Below are 23,392 nucleotides of genomic sequence, written 5' to 3'. Positions count from 1 at the left end.
AATTAGGAAAGTGAAAACCCAATATTTCAATGCCACCAAGTACTGGAAAAGATGTGGACTAAGTTTTCATTCACTGCTGGGAGAATGCGAAACGGCACAGCCACTTTGGAAAAAAGTCTGGCTGTTTTCTACAAATCTAAACTTACTTTTCTTATAGGATTTAACAAGCATATTCCCTGGTATTCCCAAAGGAATTTAAAAAAAAACTTTTGTTTTTAAAAAATCCTACAAACAGATGTATACAGTAGATTTATTCATAACCACCAAAACTTGGAAACAACCAAGATGCTCCTTAGTCGCTGAATGTATAAATAAAGAGCAGCGCGTTCAGAATGTCAACTATCTCTCAGTGCCACAAAAGAAATGAGCTGTTGACCCGTGAAGAAAGACAGAGGAAGCTGAAACACATATTACTAAATGAAAGAATTCAACCTAAAAGATTTCATTTAATGGTATGACATTCTGAAAAATGCAAAACTATGAAAACAGCAACTAAAAAGATGAAACCTTGCAAGAAGCCTAGTGGAAAATGACGGGGCTGGGGGGGGAAAGTAAAACACAAAGGATTTTTTTAGGCAGTGAAAATACTTACTAATAGATGGTAGATATCTATGCATTTATTAAAAAATCCTAGAATATGCCACTCTAAGGAAAAGAACTCTGTTGTAAATGATGGTTTTGGAGTGGCAGTGATGTGTTAATGTACGTTCATGTTTGTAACACGTGTACCACTTTGGCACAGGATCGTAGAGGAGGGGTGGATGTCAGAGGCAAGGGATATATGTTCTTCCCGTTTAAGTTGGTTGAGAACCTAAAATTCCTCTTAAAAATAAAGTCTTGTTTAGGGGGAGTTGGGCGGACCTTGGACTTAACATAGTGAAGGGAACCCTGATGGCTCTTTGGCTTGGAGAGGGGCGGAGGGGGGTATGGGTGGAAAGGAGGGGAGGGAAGGGGGAGGAGGAGGGGAGGAGATGGAAATATTTAATAAAAAAATGAGAAAAAAAATATCCAACAAAAAAAAAATAAAGTCTTGTTTGGTTTTTTTTTTGTTTTGTTTTTTGTTTTTTTTTTTTTTTGGCTTAGTTTGGTTTGGTTTAGTTTCGGCTTTTTGAGACAGAGTCTTTCTATTACGTAGCCTTGGCTGTCCTGGAACTCACTATGTAGAACAGGCTGGCCTCACAGAGATCCATCTGCCTCTGCCTCCCAGGTTCTGGGATTAAAGGCATGCACCACCACACCCTGCTAAAGTCTAGTTAAAATGATGCAATTTGGAATCCTAGAATGAAGCCCCTGGAACATCAAAAGAACATTAAGGGGGAAAAAACTGAAGGACTGATGGTAATTTCTTACATTTCAATAATTGAAGTAACATATATTATTAGCATTAAACTCTACTATTTTTGCTATTTTTCTATTCATCTAAAGTCATTTTAAAATAAAAAGCTTAAAATTACTGCTTAAATTCCAGTTTAAGCATACATAACATAAAACCTTCACTTCTTCAACACTGATATCTATGTAGTATATCACAAGGCATTCTTTTTCAAAGGACTACATATAATAAAGCCCTCGTGGCCATTAACTGCTAATGTGACTATGCTCAGTTAATATTAGCTGTGATCACAAATCTGTTTTTATCTGGATGAGATCTAGAATCATGTGGGACACTCTTGGGGATGTAGCATGTTGGTGAGATCAACCTTTGGGGATGTAGTATGTTGATGAGATCAACCTTTGGGGATGTAGCATGTTGGTGAGATCAACCTTTGGAGATGTAGCATGTTGGTGAGATTAACCTTTGGGGATGTAACATGTTAGTGAGATCAACTTTTGGGGATGTAGTATGTTGGTGAGAAGTCAAATGGTGGGCACCATCGTTCCCTGGGATGGGATCCTGGACTGTATAAAAAGGAGGGAGGCAGTAAGAAGGTTCAATTCATAAAATCATATGCCTCCAAACCTGACAATCTGAGTTTAATACCAGGGACCCACAAGATAGAAAGAGAGAACCGACTCCCACAAGTTATCCTCTGACGTACACACATACACACATGATTTTTTTTTTTTTTTTGGTTTTTCAAGACAAGGTGTTTCTCTGTAGCTTTAGAGCCTGTCCTGGAACTAGGTCTTATAGACCAGGCTGGCCTTGAACTCATAGAGCTCCATCTGCCTCTGCCTCCCAGGTGTTGGGATTAAAGGCATATACCACCATTGCCCAGCACATAATTCTTTTTAAAAATGCTAACTTAAAGGAAAAGGCTAGCTGACAAAAGCATTTATCATTGTCTTCCTCCTGACTGTGATTGCAACAGGGTCAACTGTTTCAAGCTTCTACTACCTCACTCCACCTGCCATGATGTACCTTGCACTGTAAACCAAAATAAACAACCATCCCTTCTTTAAGTTCTTTTTGTAGAAATTTTATTATTTATAAATTAGGGGTGTGTGTGTGTGTGTGTGTGTGTGTGTGTGTGTGTGTGTGTGTGTATGTGTGTGTGTGTACCTACATGTAAGCAGATACACAGATGACAGAGGTGACAGTCCCCTGGGACTGGAGTTATAAGAGATTGTGGGCCTCTAGACGCAGGTGTTGGGATTCAAATCCAGGTCCTCTGGAAGAACAGTATATGCTCTTAACCCTTGAACCATCTCTCCAGCCCCATTTAAGTTGCTTCTGTCGGGGGCAGTTTATAACAACGAATAGGAAAAGCAACTAAGACCCTCGCTGCCAGGTGCTGTTCTAATTACTTTACAAATATTAACCCATTTCCTTATGAGAAGCACTCTGCATTCTTACTCCATTCTCCCTTTGTTACATGAAAAAGCTAGGTACCCAAAGTCATTTCCCTAAAAACAGAGATGAGATTGCAGCTTGAGTTTCAGGACTCAACCACGTTCCTGTACTTCCTTTCACTCACAAAGTAGTAGTACACCTTGAGCATACCAACCTAAAAGTAATCTGAAATCCAAAATGCTCCAAAATTTCAAATTTTAAGAAAAGTTGTATAATATTTCTGACTTCAAATCGGCAGATCAGTTACAGCTCTGTAAATATTCCAAAATCAAAAAGACTCCAAAGACATGAAACTCTCTGATCCAAAATGTGGGGAAAGCATACTGAGCTGCAGTGACAACAGCAACGTGACCAGCATCATATTAAAGCAAATTAGATTCATGATTGACCTTGAAGTATATGAATGCCTGTGTTATCGTATAGATCTTACAAGGAAAAGTAAAAATTTGACCTTTGAATGACTGCAAGAATAAAGTTACCTTCTGTTTTTCTCTATAATCTTCTCCTTCAAACTTGTACAAACTTTGTTCAAGATCCATTCTAAAAGTTCTTAGAGATGATTCTCCCATTTTCTGCATGCGTTCATTCATCTCTGCAGTCTGAAGTTGAATATGTTGAAATGAGAAAATTATCAGTAAATTAACTTGCAAAAAATGTGAACTTCTGATTTTTCTGGAAGCCATGTTTGCCATGAAATATCTACTCTGCTAAGTTACAAGGGAAAAATGCTCAACATTAGAGGCTAGCATGATGGCTCAGCAGTTTAGAGCCCTTGTTGCTCTAGTGAAGGACTCAAGTTCAACTCCCAGCACCACATGGTGCCTCACAACCATTCAAAACTCCAATTCAATTTTGCTCAAGAGCCTTTTCTGTCGTCCAGGGACACATGCAGGAAAACGCCCATACATATAAAATTAAATTAAATTAAAATAATTTTAAAGACCGCAATGCTGAGAGAGGAGGGGAGAGACAACATACTGTTCCTGAGATGATGGTTAACTCTGTAATAGAGGACTTACATACAACATGCAAGGCCCTACATTCTATCTCTAGTCACACACACCACACACACAAAAAAAATAGTCCTAAAATTTTAACTTGTCTCGAGTATTTAAAAAAATTAAATGTTCCATTCCCAAATATTTTCACTCAAGGCTTCTTTAAAGGACATTTATCAATGAAGATGCAGCCATTTTATAATTTCTATTGTGTATCTCTAATGAGAGAAATAGCTAATGCTATCATAAAGGCAAAGTTAAACCAAAACACTTTTTGCATATTGCTCTAAAGCACAGTAACACAAGATTGTTCTATATATTACCTTTAAAACAAAAGCATTTTGAGAATCAAATTGCTTTTGAGAACCAAATGAAAAATTCAATAGTTTTTATTCCCAAAGGTTCATGAGCTGCAAGTTTGGTCCCTATTGTAATGGTATTGAATCGGTGGAATGTCAAAAGATGTTGATTATATGTTTAAGAGAGATTAAGGGTTTTCCCTCAGGAGTAACTGAAGTCTCATAGGCCTGCTCTCTCAGTCTTGTGAGACTAGATTAATTGTCATGACAGTGGGTTACTAGGAAATCAGGCCAGGTTCTTCTGCACACACACTCCCACCATGTAATGCTATCCTCCATAAGGCCCTTACTGGAAGACAAAACTAGCACCAGGCTCTTGCACTTTCAAAAATCTCTTATCCCTATAGTCGGCCTCAGGTATTATGTTATAGGAAGACCGAAAGAACTGAGACAATCCCGAACATGTTTTAAAAGGACCATAGATATGCAATCTACAAAATCTACACAATGATTAAGTGAAAAGGCAAACAACCCAGTTTTTTTTTGTTTTTTTTTTTACATTTAATATATTTTAATTAGCAACATTATGGTCTATAACTGACACATGAAGTAATAGGTTTCCTTTCAGTATTTTCCTATGTAATGTGTTTCATTTGCTCCTCCCTCTGCCCTCTCTTCTCTGCTTCAACGTCGTCTCCCCACTCTAGCTTGAACCATTACTCCCGTAGTACTCTCAGCTCACTTTCACGCCGTGCGTGCTCTATGATCCTCCCCATCACCTATGATCCTCTCCATCACCACCCTTCAAGTAAATTATGGGGGAAATACACAAACAGAGGATGAGTATACGGACAACATAACGATCAATTGCAATGTATAGACTTTACTTTTTAAAAATAAAAAGGAAAATATTTCTTTAAGTACAACAAACTAGCTATGTAACACTTAAAAGTTTGAGTAATTACTGGATATTAAATATCCGATGTTATTAAAAATGTGTTTCTGGTGAGACAAAGCTGCGATGGTTTTTTTGTTGTTGTTTTGTTTTTCTTTTAGTGATAAACACATGGAACTCATTACACCATTCTCTCTACCTTTTCTTCTGTTTGAAATGAGCCATCATTTGCAGTGGAAAGGGCACATTAGACACACAATTGCAATACTGTAAAACCACTTAGGGTGATTTGACAAAGAATGATTTAATGTTTCACACAATGTTTACAAAAGACTTTCCAATAGTGCACCGTATCTTAATACAGTGCAAACAAAAAAAAAATCACAAAATGCAGTCTTTCCATGTGCAATTACATACAAAATGGAGAGTGTTTGAGTACAATATTTTCAAGAAGACATAAATCACTTAATTTTAAATGATGTGCTTAGTGTCACTGAGCTAAGAAAAGTAAAGCCCTACCCTATGCCTGCAAACACAATTCTACAAGTTCTTAGAAAGAACTTTGTCTGAAACATGCAGTTCAGCAGAAATACAACATGTATGTGGAAATATGTGGATTGTAAATAACCCATCTTGAAAATACAATGCTATTTTGAACTAACCTTCTTTTCCCCTCTCTCCAGAATAGTTGTAATATCTTCATCTGTCAGCTCACTTTCTTTGCAGGCAAAAACATGGGTGGCTCCATGGCGTATCATTTGCAACATTTCCTCTTTTGCCAGCTTGTTAGATTGTTGGTCAATGAGTCTTCCTGATAGCAGATAAAATGAAACATATTCAATTCTATGTCAAAAAAAGTACAGTATAATGGTTCTGATCAGACACAACTGAATTAAAATCATGCATAAAGCAGCTTTATGAGAAACATTTGTACCTCAAATTCTAATTGGTCTTCTTAATAAAAAACGCGAGTCAGATATTAGGAGGTGAAAGCTAAAAGATCAGAGGAACAGAGCAGCCAGCCACTAGTTCTTATCTCTACGAAGTCCTCAGACCGAATGGGGTATTCTGTCTCTAGGACTCCTCAGATGAATGCCATCTCTACGAAACCTCAGACTGAATTCTGAGCTCCTGTCTGCCCCCACTTTATATTCTTCCTCCACCCAGCCATATCCCTTCCTGTCGCCACCTCCCTAGTGATTGGATTAAAGGCATGCAATTCCCAAGTACTGGCATTAAAGGTGTGAGCCACCACCTCCTGGCTCTATTTCTCTTTTAGACTTCCTCAACTTAGTAAAGTCCAGGGTGGCCTTGAACTCGCAGAGGCTTCTGCCTCCAGAATGCTGGAATTAAAGGTGTGGGTCACGATTGTCTGGCCTCTATGGCTAACTAGTGGCTTGCTCTCCACTCTGATCTTCAGGCAAACTTTATTTGTCAGATCACAAACAAAATATCACCACAAACATTGCTGAGTTTAGTGTTATTTATTTAATAAACAACTACCAGTTTTTCTATCACATTTTCTAGTTCACTATTTCAGTTAAAAACCCAAATCAGAAATACTTTTTTTGTGTTCCAATCTTGTTTTCCAGATAACGTCTCCTATGGAAAAGATTCTCTAGTATGTATTTGTTAAAATTTTACAGAAGCCAATATTTATCTGTTAACTAGCATAAGGTACTGCAAAAGTCATGTCATTGGCATTCAACTATAATCTAGTGATCTTATATCATATACTGAAAGCGTAGGCTTAAATTTGAACGATTACAACTGGACTGGAGGGATGGCTCAGCCGTTAAAGGCTAGGCTGACAACCAAAAATATTAGAAAGATTACAAACATATTTTCAAAGATTATTTATGTACAAGTAACATTATACAGATTGAGAAGTTTATATTTGAAAATATACATTTACAAATATGAATACAATAAGAATCAGCTTAAAAGGAGGCCATTGATTTGAAAGAGCAAGGAGGGGTATGTATATAAGGGGTTTGGAGGGAGAAAAGGGAAGGAAGAAATGATGAAAATACATTAAGCTAAAAATCAAAGGGAAAAAAGATTATTGAAAAGTAAACTCCTCTGAAGGAAATTAAAAGTGTTTTGCTCCTCTCCCAATTAATGAAGTCCACATAGAAATACCTTGCTGTATAACAATTGAATCAAGTCTCAGTTTTATCTCAGCTCTCTCTACAATCCTCTCTTCCACTGTGTTGTCAGTAATGAGACGGAAGACTCGTACCGGCTTCTTCTGACCGATGCGATGTGCCCGATCCTAGCAGAAAGAGTCCCACTGTAAGATGCTGGAGACTGCAGACAAGACTTAGACATATAGCTACAATGCTACAAATATCCAAAAATAAAAGACTTCAATCTCTCTCTATGCCTGTCACTTGTGAAAGGTGAATGATGAATGTTAAGAATGTCCAAAGACTTCTGGGAACAAAAAAATCTCAAAGTGTGCTGTGCTACTACTGGGGATCTTATAGAATTTCATAAGGCAAATCCCCTTTAAGATGAGGACAAAAAGTTATTAAGTAACTTTCACTAAATGTGACCATCTCTAGGACAAGCAAGGTGTTTTTGCAGTCAGGAACAAAGCAGTTCGCAAGGGCTGCTACGTTGACAAAGTCTGCTTTATCTCACATCCATCAAGCGGTCCTTTCTGCTTACCAAGGCAATTCTGGGATACATAGTAAAGGCTCATAAATATTAATGAGATCTTCATAATTTTACTATACTAGAATTGTTCCAATGGTTTATAATTAGCAAAGGTGGCAGGTGGCAAATTCTGGCAAAATATAAGCATGTGGGGCGGGTGTATTTGAAATGCAGAAACTAACAGAACGAAGGGGAACAGAAAGGAGGTGGGGAGAAACAAACGAAGTAGCAGACAGTCCTTTTAGTAAACATGAAAACACTACAGTCCGATAACCAGTTTTTAAATGAAGCACATTCAAAGATCATTCAATGCTCTACAAATATCTAAAAATTTAAACTCCAAACAACAAATGGTCCCTGAATGACCAGGCTTTGATAAATGGTAAGAGAAACAGCTTCGTGGGTGGGGGTGTAAATGCGTGTGTGTGCGCGCACGCACAAAATTATTTGCAGGGGTAGAAAGATGGTGTAGTGGGGAAAATGCTTACTGCTCAAGCATAAGGACCTGAGTTTGAATCTCTAGCAGCCACATAAAAGACAAATATGGGAGTGCATACTGGCAACTCTAGAACTGGGAGGCTGAGACAAATGGATTCAGGGTGGGGGGCAAGGCAGGCACACTGGCCAACCTTGCAAGTCAAAGTGGCAAGCTCCAGGCTCAGTAAGAGAACCCATCTCAAAAAAAAAAAAAGACAGAGAAGCAATTGAGGAAGACATCCTCATGTCATCTCTAAGCTTCCAGGTATGCCCTCTCAGGAGTGCACATGCGCACAAATGAATACAGGCACACAAGCTTCCCAATGATGTCCTCAAACAGAACATTTTCCTTTTTCACATTTTTTACCTTCTCTTCCCAATTATTTCATTACAAGAGTGAAAATCTGACCTTTTCTAATTTTAGTACTAAAGATTTCTTTAACAGGGTGTAACCATGCAGCCCCAGCTGTCCTGGAACTCACTATGTAGACCAGGTTCACCTCAAACCCAGAGTGCTGAGATTAAAGGCACACGCCATCACACCTAGCCTAAAGACTTTAATATATATTTGTTACAAAAAAATAATGAGATTTCTTGTTAATTCTTCGTATTAAAACAAACTAAAGAAACCTCCTCAATACTCAAGAATAGGAAAAAGCTGATATCTCTATTCTATGATAAAAGCAAAAATATAGGCATTTAAGTTTTGCACTTATATTTGAGATATATATGCAGGTTTTCATCTTTCTTGGTTTTGCAATTAAATGAGCAACTTTAATTCTAACTTCTATGAAATCCCTCCAAAATCGTACACTTTTAATCATTCATTAACTTTGTGCTATATAAAAAAGAGTATTCTGAGCTTCAGTAATTTCCGGGTATTGTTAAACATTACTAACCATAGCTTGCAGATCAACCTGTGGATTCCAGTCTGAATCATATAGGATAACCACATCAGCACTTGCCAAATTAATTCCAAGACCACCAGCCCTTGTACTCAGCATAAAGATGAATTTGCTGCTGTCAGGAGCATTGAAGGCCTCTATTGCTCCCTTTTTTAATTAACACAGGAATATAAAAAGAGAAAAAAGGATTACATTCCAAATCTTAAGAAACAGAAAATACTTGTATACTTTATATGGAATATTCTCCATAACCTAATGCTTTATAATATTCTTCAAAGCTATACTGTGTAAGCAGCTGACAAAAAGAGGCTTTCATAAGAGTTTGCAAATGTTATCCAATAGAGACAAACAGAGAGTAATCATACAAACAAGTTTAACTAATCAAATAATAATTCATTTGCATTCTTAGAAAATAATAGTAAAAGTGTTCTAAATGATTAATAAGTGAAATGTAACATTGAGTAAAATAATAGAAACATCAATATCATTCCAAGGCCTGATAAACAAGGTGTGGGTAAGGTCAATCAACAGAGAGAAAAGTTGAGAAATGCAAAGGACAGTAAGATGATCAATATCACTACTATGACAAAGGGAAAATGGGTAAATAATCAAAAAAATCAGAATAACATGTTCAGGGATATTTAGTAAAGAACCCTAGAAATTAATATATTGTAAACATCCTCTATACAAAGATCTGACAGAAATTAATGAGGGAAATGCTTACCAGTAGAAAAAGAAACTTGAAAAGTGAACAACTTCAGTTTACAGAATAAATACATGTATGCATATATACATATATAAAGCAAGAATAATGTTCATCTCTCACTAGTAATAAAATAGATGCAAACAAATAATATAATGACATTTTTAAGGATAAAAAAATGATAATACTCAATGTTGATGAGGGAGCAGAGGGATATTGCTTCTGGGGGTGTAAATTGGAACAATCTTTCTGGAAAGCAATTTGGCAACATGCACCAAGAGCCTTAATAATGGTCATACCCTTTGACCCAGTAATTCCACTTCCAGGAACTTATCCTAAGGAAATAATGAGAGATGTGCACAAGATTTATGTATAAGGACTTTCACTGTAGCATTATTTACAACAGTGAAAACTTGGAAACAACCTAAACTATTAACAACAAGAGGACACATTACATAGAGTACTACATCACTAAGGTTAAATATTTTGCTAAAACTATTTATAATGATTATTTATACTAACAAAGCACAATATAATCCTGATCAAAAGTACCAGAATAAAGATATATATAATATATTATATATATACATATATATATATATTATATGTATATATGTATGTAGTATATAGTATGTAGTATGGTATCAACTTCTTACATATTATTTCCCATAAAGATTTCCCAGAGAAGACTGATTTTGCAAATCTCCCTCAGTACTCATATATTACTTATATAGTCACAAAATGCGCCTATATGTTAATGCAATAGACACATATGGTCTAAGCTCGAGGCAGATAAGGTGACTGGCATTACCACAGTCGGTAGAGCATGAAACTGTATAGTATAGAATACAATAAGATTGGTGATAGACACCGTGGTGTAGAGGAAATAGCAAAAACCTGGGAGTGAAGCATAACTCAGCCATATATATATATATATGTGTGTGTGTGTGTGTGTGTGTGTGTGTGTGTGTGTGTGTGTGTGTGTATCTGAGACATGAGCCTTTACCATCTCTGACACAATTTCGTGTGGCAAAAATCCTATCAGCACCTTATCCAGACTACTGGGATTATTTGGAACTTTAAGGTGCCTGGCTTATAGTAGCTGCTTGATAAATGTTAACCCCTTCCCTATAAAAGTGAGGCCAATTAAGTCAGAGGATGACCAGAGGCCTAAATAGCTTATTTATCCATAGGGAAAGAGTGAATGCCAGAACTATTAAGGGGGATCACTATTGCTGATACACAGAGTAAAGAATCAAATGTATTAGGAAAAGACTTGAAATTATTATATAAACAGGACCTCTCCCAGGGAAAAGAAAGAATGGCTCTGACCTCTTTGTATTCATATTTGATGCATGTAATTCAAAATCTTTGAATGGAAAACAATATTTGGAGAGAAGAAGGAGAAGAAGAATTATTTCTACATCACTAGGTAATGAGCAGGGAGATAGGTCAGAAATGACACAACTGGCATTTTGAGGTGAGATAATGCCTACTAAATTCTGTCTGGTGTCTTCTCTATTCTAGCAAAAAGAGTCGATCATCTTGAACAGTACTAGAGGTGCTATGCTTAATGAATAGGTTCTCAGGACTCAGCCAACAAAAGCTTCAAGTCACTGTCCTAGAGGACTTCAAACTATAAGGTGGGAAATAATTGAAGCATTTAAACATTTTTTATGTGTAAAAGTTATGGCAACTGCTTCAATAGGTAGCCAAAGACCCTTAACAAAGAGCTCTGTGAGCTGCTGGCAACACTATACTATGTGATACCCAGGCTTCAATAAGGGCCCGAATAAGAGACATAAAACTGTTTCACTAGAAGAAGAACACGGGCTGAGATTCCCACAGCCTAAGAAGATGCCCTGAACATATACAAAGACCTGTGGCACACAATATATAGTGCACTGTGTATTTTTAAACTGTTTGTTTGCACCTATTATATCCACCAGCCTTCACAATGTCACCAGGAAGAAGCATTTAGTATTAATTTTATCGTTATGATATTAAAGATGCTGAGGCTTGCAGAATTAAATGACCTGTATACAAGAGAAAGTGGTGGAGGTAATACTAAAAGTCAGGCCTTCAAACCAAGTTCTGTGTAGTTTCTACTGTACCATAAAATTTTGTTCTTTTGCCCAGAGCATGAGTTTTGACTTAAAGAAGAAACCAAAGACAGAGACCTAAAGGATCACATAAAAGAGAGAAAGAATTAGCAAAGCTGTCAACAAAGTGAAATAATAGGTTTAAAATGCATTTCACCCATGACATTTGTGATGGATAATAATAATAAAGACTTACAAGAATTTCCAAATCTGAAGGAGACATTGGGTAGGTGTACTTACTCATGCTCACAAACCAACATTTTAGTGTCCTAAAATCCCAAACTCATAAGTACCTACACCTACTTTGTCATAACTTCATTTTTACAAAAGCCCACCACAGTTAAGATTGCTTCTTAAGTCAATATTAAAGTTAGTTCATCATAAACCAGCAAAATATCCACCATTAAACTCCATAAATGCCAAGGGTCTACAGCAGGAAACAAATCAAGAAAATAACATAACATCAGAAGTCGGAGGGTAAGTTGAGAGACAGGAATCAATGCGGCAGTGGCTAAAAGAGATGAGGATGGAGTCAGACAGTGTTCTTAGAAAAGAATATCCTTGAAGAGCTTGGGATGATTTGGGGAAAAAATGGTGGACTAGAAGATAAATATGGAAGTAATACCGTGATGGCAGTGAGAAATTCAGTACCACCTAGAAGCAGGCCAGACTAACGTTTAAAACAAATAGGTAAAGAAAAGTATTCTATAACTAAGTTCTTGTAAAATCTTGCTTCATTTTCTTGTCCTTACCTCTCTTTCTTCATGTGGGGTTTGTCCATCTAGTCGACAATACTCATAGCCACGCCACATACAATAATCCTCCAAAATGTCTAGCAGGCGAGTCATCTGGCTGAAAATGAGAACTCTTGACCCTAAAATATTTCACCAGAAAACAATTACATGACTTATGTAAAGTATGAAAATGCCATAATGAAATACATCATCCTTGTGCAATAAATATAGGCTAGCAATTTTAGCTATCTTAAAAGCCAGAAACAAAATAAAGCATCATAAACAATCTAAATAATATGACACATGAACACACAATCACACCACAAAAACAAAAATTTTAGGCAAAATTATGGGCTTGTTGAACTACAAGGTTTTCATTAGGTCTTCAAAAATCTTATCACAGATTCTGCCTAGTCCTTAGGACTAGGATCTTCAATGGTCCACTTAATCTCTCACTGAACTACTACTGCAACTGTCTTCCACCTCAACTCCTGCTTTTACTCTCTCATCCCCAGTAGAATTCCCACAAACTGCTTCCAAGGTTATCTTCCTGACATACAATTCTACTCATGTTACTTCCTGCCACTAAGTCTTCTCTAACTCCTCTGCATCCAAAACAGAAGTCTGAACACTTTTTGAAGTATGGTTTTAAAGACGTTCCATGCTCCGGCACCATCTATCCTTACCAAATTCACCAAATGCCATTCTACCTCACACGCCATAAACTCCTCTTCTGTGTTCCCTTTCACACCTGTTGCCTTGCCCTAGAAAAGCATTCCCCTCCCATTACCAAGAGCTCACTCCTACCCACATTCCCCAGTCTTCACTTCAAACATCACCACTGGGAAGACAATTGCAAGCCTCAGTTTCTCAACAACACAATAAAGTGCTCTTAGTACAATGAATCGCAGCTCCTCTTCCTCATTACACTGCCAGCTTCTCCAAGGCAAAGTCATTGTCATATTCATCTTTGCATTCCTAGCCTGTGGGACAATTCCTGACAAACAGTAAGTACTCCACAATGTCTACTAAACAAATAGGTGGGCGAATGCAAAACATTTTATTCATACACAAACCATTATTGGGAATTTATCCCACACTAAGCTAATTAAAAAAATCCCTCACTCACCCTGTTCTTTAATTCTCGCCAATAGCTTATCCAGAGCTACCATTTTACCACTATTGCTGACAATGTGTTCATCTGTCGTATAAGGTGGGCCAGGCTCTGCCCCATCAAATAGATAAGGATGATTGCAACACTTTCGGAGCTGCATCAGAATATTCAAGAGTCGCATCTTGTCCATCTTGCCAGAAGAGTTTAAAATATCGATATCTTTCATCAGAATTTTTGTATACCTAAAATGTTAAACTATAATTAATCAATTTTAAGAACACTTGATGCCATAAATAAATGTTCCACTAGGAATATAGTAGATAAAAGCAGGCATGGTTTGAGGGCTGGAGGTATTGTTCAATGGTACAATGCACATCTAATGGTACAATGCACAGTGCCCCAGGTTCAATGCCAAAAGATTTTTAAAAAGGTTTTGATTTGAAAGAAAATATGACCTGAAAAAAACAAGAAGTTAATGATTTGAACATTTTGTTTTGTTTGTTACTTACTTACATTGCTATGGTCCTATGTCCATATACTATACCCATTACTAGAAATTATCATCAAAGACTAATAGTTCCAGCAACTACATCTGACAATTATCCATTTACTAAAATATTTACTGAAAGTTTACAGTGAACTTTGACTCGTTTGAGCTATATTCACGTTGGAGCTAAAAGCAATCTCAACTTCCATTTTAAATAAACACAACGGTTTTCAAACAAAATATTTAAACGACACAACTTGCCATTTAAATATAAAACATAATTGTCATGCTGAACAATTAACAAAAGTGATTTTTAATAAATTCTTATATATAAATAAATGTTAGTGAATATAAAATATCTCACCATTCCCGTTGCATTTTACTCAGTCCCAAGTAAATCTTTATTTCCTTTTTAGGAGGCAGACTCTTTTCTACATCAGTTTTTATACGGCGTAACAGAAATGGCTTTAAAACCTAAAAAGCAATGATCACTATAAAAACACATAAAGCATTTACAATTTCAAATTGTGTATTTCATTAATGCTATTCAACTGTTAAAACTTTCATCCTGATACATAATCTAACAAACACCAACAATAACAAAAACCAACAGTTGCCTAATTTCTCAGTAAATAACAACCAAAAAATGACTCCTTAGAAAATGGAAATGGCGCACACCTTTAATCTCAGCACAAGAAGGCAGAAGCAGGAGATGTCTGTGAGTTCAAGGCCAGCCTAGCCTACAGAGTAAGTTCCAGGACAGCCAGGGTTGTCAAACAGAGAAATCCTGTCTTGAAAGAAAAAAGTCAGAATGGAGGCTGGGGCAGGAAAAAAAAAGAGTGAATATCCAGCAGTCATAAGACTCTAGGTTCAGTTCCCAGACCCTCTAAACAAGAGAGGAAAATTAAACGTTGATGGCGTGACAGGAGAAATGAAACTAAAAATTAAGACAAGACCATTGTCTATGGAATAATCAATGAATTCTTGTTTTAAATACTGCTTTTAATACAAGATTTTTTAACCTAGGGAAAATAGGAAATGAGAGTTTCAGTTTAAGTTCCCTCCAAATAAAATTTAAATTTGTGTCATTTAAAATAATAATATAAATGAATGGGAAGAAAAGAATTCAATTTTTTAAAGACATGAATGAATAGATATAAAAGGTAATTAGTGTAAACAGGAAACACAGATTTTTGTCACAAGAAAATAATGGTGTTCCAATTCATGGAGTACCTGCCAACAATGTTGTCACACACTGCACCATTATCTTTACAGGTAGTAGTTAAATCCTTAGAAGAAATCACTGAAGGGTTCTTTTCTCAATTTTTTCAGATTTATTTATCTTATTTAACATGTGTGTTTTGTTTACCTGTATAGTATTGCAACATGTGTGTGCCTGGTGCCCATGGAGGGCAAAATGGGGCATCATATCCCCTGGAAATGAAGCTATGCACAGTTGTTAGATACCATGTAAGGAACTGAATCAAGTCCTCTCTACCTAAGAACCAAAAGTGTTCTTAATTGCTGAGCTATCTCTCATATGATTATTTCCTTTTTATTGGTTTTTGTTTGTTTGTTTGTTCTAGTTTGGTTTTGACTTTTGGGGTTTTCAAAAGAGTTCCTCTGTCATGAGACTTACTCTGTTGACCAGGCTGACCCCTAACTCAGAGATCCTCCTGCCTCTGTCCCCCGAGTGCTGAGATTAAAGGTGTGTGCCATCACCACCGGGCTGAATATGATTATTTAAAGTTCAGTAAGTCCACCAGTCACTATGCTAAGAAGTAAAAGCAGAATTGAATACTCAGTCAATAATTTTTTCAATTTTATTTCTTCGCTCATCTAAAAATATTTCAGCATGTATATTTATGGTATAAATATAAGTATGATGCATTTAAAAGAATAATAATAATACCTATTTCCAAAGATGCTATAGAAATTTGTGGTTGTTCATGTATAGAGATTATTTGTGGTGGACATGCAATAAACTGCAGCCATTATTATTAGATATCTATAAGAGATAAGAAGACTGCTGGTTTCTGGCTTGAACATCTTAAACTTATCTAAATGTTTATTAAGTATTTAAGCTATCTGTAAGACTTGGAGGCAAAAAAAGAAAACCTCAGGATACAGTAGAAAGTTAAGGGTCAGTAGTTCCCAGTTGGCCCCCTGAAAACAGTCCAAGATTCCTAGAAGATTCACAAAATAACAAGTTATATAGAATTCTATATATAATATGATGTCTATATATATGATAACTTTAATTTATAAATCCTACATAGAAATATGGTAAAATAATAATAATAATATAGAACAAACATTATAATACAGCAATATAAATTATATAAATATATTCTCTTTCAACAGAAGGAAGTATTTTGTATTAAACATAATGATACTCACTTCCAAGACTGGTATGGAAACTAGTGGTAGTTCATGCATAAAAATTAATTATTGTCTTTATTTCTATATTTTCTATATTTTTAGACCATGATTGACGTTGGATAACTGAAATGATAGAAGTCAAAATGATAGACAAAGAAAAGGTACTATATAGATTTTACAAGATAGTTATGAGAAGTAAACTGGTATATCCTGAATTTGGCAACTGAAATGTCACTGAAAACTATGTAAAATGGGTTCCACTCATATGGAATGGAGAGATATCAATGATCAGCAGGTTTATGAGTAAGTTTAGGAGGTTAGGCACTGAAGATGTAGAAGTAAACTACTCTTTCAAGAAGGTTAGCTGTCAAGAAAGGAAAATCAAAGCTAAGTACCTGAAGATGAGGGGCATTGATAGATGGATGGATGGGTGGAGGGATGAACAGGGCAAAAAGTGCATGTGTACACAGATAAACACTGGAGAAGCCAGGAAAGTTAAAGTCACAGGCGTCCTTCAAAGGAAAGAGATGTTTAAGCTCTCCTTCTTCTAGAATGCTGGGAATGGATGTAGTTTACAATCTGGTAATCCTTTGTAGCCTGAGGAGGCCGACTCTGCCCATATCTTCCAGAATTTATGCTTTACTTATCCCAGACTTTTTCCCCCTAAAACCTTGAACATTACTTCTAGGCTATAAAACTCATTCTTGTAAGAGATGTCATTTGTACATTATAACAGCCTAAGTGACTTCTGTGTTATCTCAGGGCCAGACCAAATCCTGACTCCCATGGGGATTATGTTTACATCAGTCATTCTCCCTAGATGCTTATCCTAAAGCATAGTTTCTAAGTCAACAAGAACCCATCTTACAGGCAAAGCCATATGGATTTTGCAGAGAGCTTCAATGTAAACATGTCTTAAGTGTTGCTGTACTCATGGGGCTGAGTTAATTGCTATAGAAAAAACTTTCCAAAAATTGTGTTATGCTTAAATATGGCAAAAATAATCAGGAAGTCTTGGCTTAGCACCAATAAGAATGAACCAAGTTTTATTTTTCCCTTGCCTAGAGCGTTTTTCTTGACAGCTGTAAATTCTACAGTGACCACCCACAGATGAACAGATGATAGACAGACAGACAGACAGACAGACGGACGGACAGATGGGCAGATGGATGGATAGATAGATAGATAGATGGATGCTAGGTAGGTAGAGAGAGAGATTATAGATGGCTTTCTCTGTGTGTGTGTGTGTGTGTGTGTGTGTGTGTGTGTGTGTGTGTGTGTGTGTGTGTGTGTGTGTGTGTGTGTGTGTTAGGTCAGGTAGATATGGGTTTGGAAAATCAGAGCCCTTGCACAATGGGCTATTATCCATTTGCTATCTTTTATAACTCAGAAACATCTTCTCCAGAACCACAAGATAGCTACCTGCACATGTTTATGTATTGAGGGAAAGGAGACAATACAGATGGATAAGTAAAAAATTAGTTATAAGAATAAATCATGGGGTAAAGTCCATAAGGAAAAAAAGAAATAATGATATCCAGAGTTCACATGGAAGAATTTGCCATTGAGCAGAGAAAAGATAATGCTTCCATTCAGGCAGCTGATTTACCAGAATGTAGAGTTTTGGAAGACAGACCTATATTAATGAATTCCTACCTAATGACTTCCATTTTGTCATTCAGAAGAGAATAGTGCTACTTGCTGAGAGACATAGAGGGCAAGAGACACCCGAGATGGAAGTCTTGAGGTTGGGGGAGGTCAGAATCATTTGTTAGAAGAAAAGGGAAAGAAGGTTGTAGAAGGTCATGTTGAGGGGCTCAGTACCATGAATTTCCAGCTTATCCTAAAGAACATGAAATTATAGTAGTTTCCACCTGTAGAGTTGTAGAAGTGTCTTTATCAGTACTGAGCAGTCTCAGTACAACGAAAATGCTCACTATGCTCACGCAGGACAAAAGCAAAACTAAAACCCAGAAGACAGAGAGCATTACTTTACTCCAGTTTGGAGTTGTCGGGGCAGGTGTAGCAGAAGAACAGGGCTGGACAGTACTAGCAAAAGAGTGATCCAAATGACAGAAAATGGTTTTTCAGATTGATACACTGGAGTAGGGATCTGGGGACTGGAGGTCTCTGTCATATTACAGAAGAAATAGGATGAGTAACACATAGATCTAAGTGTTTATCAAAGATTGGAAAATGTTGACCAATAAATCTGAGGCATCACCTGGAGATAAACAGATGACAAAGAAGATGGCATGTGGAAGATGGAACTGAGAGAGGGCTCAGGACTCTAGAGCAGAGGTTTATACATACAGCACAGCAGCAGTGACTCAGAAGGCTCACTGGACAACAAGATGAATACTGATGCCATCTGGAGGACTTGAGGAGTATTAAAGAGTAAAGAGGCCCCACAGGGAAGGACCACGGGATGGTGGAGAACAAAAGAAAAAGTTAACTGGAGAGGCCAAAGAGAGCTTTGCTGACCACGGGGTTCTTAAAAGGACTACAAGGGAGAAGCAATGAGACTGAGACAAACCTGCAGCCCGCAAGTTCAGATTCTATTTTAGTGCTCAAGTATATCCCATTCAATTTATTATTGACTTTTTGACTACTATTACTTACTGCATGGAGTCTTTCCACAAGCTTTTGATCACCAAGGCAATTTTTAGTGTCAAACCAAGAATCAAAGTCCTGTGGAGGGGTGAAAATTCTAGAATAAGTACACACATTTTTTAAAATAAACTCAATACTCTATTCATTTGTATACAACCAATGTAGAAATAATTCACTTTAAAAGTACTTTCAAAACATTTTATTATGATAGTCCTACTTTTTACTTTTATAATAGGTGAAAATTATTACAATTGTTGACAAAATTTTAGTGGCAATAAAAAGGAGCACTATATCATACACTATCTAGTTATGTATAGTTAAGAGGACTAGGATTTTTTTTTAAAAAAAAAAGCCTTAAAATCCTTAAATCGCTCTTTTCAATCTGCTGATCTCATAAACTATGTTGATAATAATGAAAAAATAATAAGTCTCTCAAATTTAATGAAAAGGTTAAACACACTACTCTAGACTCAGTCTATCTTATAAGTGTGGTAACAACGTGATATAGGCAAAATAATGGACAGAATAATTAAAAAGAATAGAAATACACTATTTCCCAAAACATGCTCACTCTAAAACTTGGGGACTTTCTTATTCTTTCTTGAAAAAACTAAAACACACAAATGAAGAATCACAAATGGAAAAGGTATAAATTTTAATCTATTTTCTCTACTTTGAAAACAGATGACTCACAGGGTCAGCATGACAATATGAGTTGTATCTGTAAACACACATAAAGGTATAAGGAGAAAAGTGACTTAATCAAGCTGTTCTCTGATCTCCATACATACACACATTATGCACACACAGCAAACAATACTAATAAAGGAGTGAGAGTAAGGGAAGGATGAAGGGGGGAAAGCAAAAGAGGGAGGGAGGGAGGGAGGGAGGGAGGGAGGGAGGGAGAGAGGAAGGAGGGAAGAGAGTAAATGATTCTGAACATTAAGAAAACATACTAAGATGTATGATTTGGAACTGGGATTGGAGATCAGTAGTAAAGCATTAGCTAAATACCTTGGTTTCAACCACGAGCATCATTACCCCTCACACAAATACTCTGTTCTAAACTTACATCTGCAGAATTAAAGACATCCGGCAATAAAAAGTTAAGTAAAGCCCAGAGTTCATGCAGGTTATTCTGCAAAGGTGTCCCAGTTAGAAGCAAGCGATTAGTGGACTTGAACTCACGAACAATCTCTGAAAGCTAAAAAAAAATATATATATATATAGTAGTTACATAAGCATTGTTTTGGTTTTTAGAATGCTCAGCATTGTTATATACTTCACTCAACACATTTGTGATACACTAAGACTTGAAAATTCACTTCCTATGGAAAAATACACTAGTTCAGGTGGCATTGCATACTATAATAACCTAGACATTTCCACACCTGAAAGAATACAAATCATGTTTATATCTGAGATCCCTCCCCCACCATGAAACATTTTAGTTTTGCCATTTTGGGTCTCAGAAAGTCAAACATCTTCCATAGAATCCAAGCTACCACATTAGGCCACAAAATCTCCCCACCAACCATGTTGTTCATCTACATGCATAGCTAAGCTCCAACTCGGCCTGGCCACAATTATTCAGCACCAGAATTGAACTCATTTTTCCCCCTGGTACTATGTATTAATATTTCAAGTTTAAGACCACAAAAAATAATGACAAAAACATAAAAATCAGTAATTTTAGAAAAAAATCCTATTTTCATAATGCTCTTAATGAAGCAATTATACTTTAACATGCATCCTCTTATCAAGGATTAGTTCCAATGTGAAATTAGTATGCTCCACCTGGTGGTTTTGGTCCAGTTCTGTCCCTGTTTCTCCCAAAGTAGCCCAATGATCCAAAGAGAGGTTCATCATTATAAGTGAAGTTTTCCTACTGTCGAAGTTGAATGCCAACAAATCATTGATATTTTTCAATGTTAACACCAGACTCTAATTCACACAAGTCAGATATTTCCAGGAAATTCCTTTTTCTAATCCATAGGAATACACATAAGGTAAGCAATTGCTCAATAAAAAAATAAGTCAATGCTAATGATATCTGTACACCAAATATTCTCAGCAATATTAAACTAATGTAGCATGACAGAGTTAGGCTACAGCAGGAGAGCTTGCAATACCTAATTTGCATTTGAAATTTGTGCTCAACCTTTATTGGTCCTATATTCAATAATTTATTCTTTATGGGCACTTTAAAAAAATATTGTCATTCACATTCTGTGAATAAAACCACAATCTTCTAGTACTTTGTTTCTATTTTAAACAAAGAAAAGTGGACAAGCAAGCCTACTAAGTAAATGAAAATTTGAATGAAGATATTGAGAACTTACCTTAGATTTTTCATTTTTTATTCTGTGAGCTTCATCAATGACTAAGTATCTCCAATGAAACTTTTTAAAGACAGATTTTTCTTTAATTACCATCTCGTAAGAAGTCACACACACATCCCACTCTCCTGGCATCATTTCATCACGGATAAAAGCAGCCTAATGCAAAGTAAAGTTTGCTATATTACATTATGTTGACAAGGTGATCACCAAATTCAACTGAATGGAGAATATTAAAAGTCGTATGGGATATCATAGAGCATACTTGGTTTGTTCATTTGAGAGACAGGAATATCAGGGCCCAAAACAGCTTTGTAGTCAATAATCTGGCTGTGTTGAGAACATATTTATCAACTTAAGAAAAGCAAAAGCTCATGTTACATGAGCCATAAGATCACTCCATATCACGAAAGGCCCAAAAAGACCATGAAAGAAATAACTGAACACCTTAGTATTGCAAAGATTCAAACACTACTAACATAATCTATTTACCAAACAGAAAGTACTTAACATATAGTAACAGTTCCCACCTTTGGTGACATAAACTGTGTACTTTGGTAAGGTGTCCCAGAAACATCTTACTATTTTTGTGAAGTTCTTAATATTATTATAAGGCTACAGTTGCGGTTTCATAAAGGGAATCTTCTCTATGTAGTAAAGGAAGCTAGTAAAAGACCATTTATAACTGTTTTTAAATCTTCACAGGCAGTGACCAACATGGTGGCCAACTTGACAGAAAGCATCTTTAACTCTTAATTCATAAATATGCCCCAAACACATTTTTGATTCATTCAACAATATTTACAGTTTCCTAGACTAACAAAGATGACAGAAAAATAGTATTGTAGCCACCTCAGTTTTATATGCTGAGAAGTTATCACATTTTAAGAGGAAATTAAAATATTAGAAGATTGTTGGGGGCAGGCTGGGTACCAGATCTCATTGGTCCCTACTAACAGCTTATCCTTGTTTCACTGAGCAGAAGTTTCAGTTTCATGGTTTCTCAAGAGTTTCATGAAACTGGTATTTATTTTTTATTTAGCTTATCTAGTATTTAGAACTTATGAAACTGTAGAACAGACTTAGAATTAGATATCTTAATAAAATATTGAAGGTCACATGACCCAAAAGCTCTCCTTTTGTTGGTATTAAAATCATGCACATTAAAACTCACTCATAATTGTGCAATCAGTAGTGACATTGGAATTAAGAACGTATCTGTTTCCATGCCCGCTAGATATGGATTCCTCCATGATAGATAAATGTGTGCAATATGGCAATAGACCTCAAGATGGATTTATATCTGTCAGGATCAAGAGCATCTCTCTTTATATAGATAACATCAAGAATATCTCTAACAACTTCACAACTCAAATGCCTTTATAGAAATTAAAATTTCATTATTAGATATTGGCCTCCTAAGTTATTTATAGGAAGTCATAAAAATGAGAGGGTCAACATATCTATCCCATACAATACCAGGGTTCAAAGGGCTCTACAAATGATCATCTAAAATTTTAGATACATCAATGTCAATCTCTAAGAACTGAACTTAGCACATTAATTACTTGTGTGCTTGTGAATTCCTGGCTTTGAACATTTTAATGATGAACTATAATAAGCTGCATTTAACATGTGACCCAATATATGGATAGATGTTTGAGTGTGTGTGTCCAAAAAGCAACTTAAACAATTTCTTAAAGCAATACTTTTGTCTGTCGTGGTATGAAACTCTGTTGACTTACTCTGCAATTCCCTCCTGATGTTTTAAAAAACTGTTGCCACTGGTAAGATGAAACCACAACCTATTCATGGATGATGACTCACAGTTTGTAAAATACTGACTTTACAGACTGGTTTTCAAGACTAAGAGATTGTTCAAGTGAGCA

At 36.2% G+C, this 23,392-nt stretch overlaps 1 protein-coding gene across 3 annotated transcripts in view; it reads right to left on the bottom strand.

Moving 5' to 3' along the window:
• Window positions 1-23,392, bottom strand: part of Smarca1 (SWI/SNF related, matrix associated, actin dependent regulator of chromatin, subfamily a, member 1) — a 72,883-nt gene that overhangs the window by 35,924 nt on the left and 13,567 nt on the right. For 2 of the 3 annotated variants that reach the window (XM_038316601.1, XM_038316602.1), the window contains exons 7-16: window positions 21,507-21,662; window positions 20,237-20,368; window positions 19,174-19,242; window positions 14,534-14,643; window positions 13,698-13,924; window positions 12,587-12,708; window positions 9,024-9,176; window positions 7,129-7,261; window positions 5,649-5,797; window positions 3,274-3,393 (exon numbers count right to left, since the gene is read on the bottom strand). In XM_038316601.1, coding sequence (XP_038172529.1) covers window positions 3,274-3,393; window positions 5,649-5,797; window positions 7,129-7,261; window positions 9,024-9,176; window positions 12,587-12,708; window positions 13,698-13,924; window positions 14,534-14,643; window positions 19,174-19,242; window positions 20,237-20,368; window positions 21,507-21,662 — 1,371 coding nt within the window. Of the gene's footprint in view, window positions 1-3,273; window positions 3,394-5,648; window positions 5,798-7,128; window positions 7,262-9,023; window positions 9,177-10,031; window positions 10,068-12,586; window positions 12,709-13,697; window positions 13,925-14,533; window positions 14,644-19,173; window positions 19,243-20,236; window positions 20,369-21,506; window positions 21,663-23,392 lie in introns of all 3 variants that reach the window. The other variant, XM_038316600.1, reaches the window with a different exon arrangement.

The sequence above is a fragment of the Arvicola amphibius genome, chromosome X, assembly GCF_903992535.2.
Source record: "Arvicola amphibius chromosome X, mArvAmp1.2, whole genome shotgun sequence".
Lineage (NCBI taxonomy): Eukaryota > Metazoa > Chordata > Mammalia > Rodentia > Cricetidae > Arvicola > Arvicola amphibius.
Note: the sequence above shows the minus strand (reverse complement) of the source record. Positions and strands in the feature narration are given on the sequence as shown.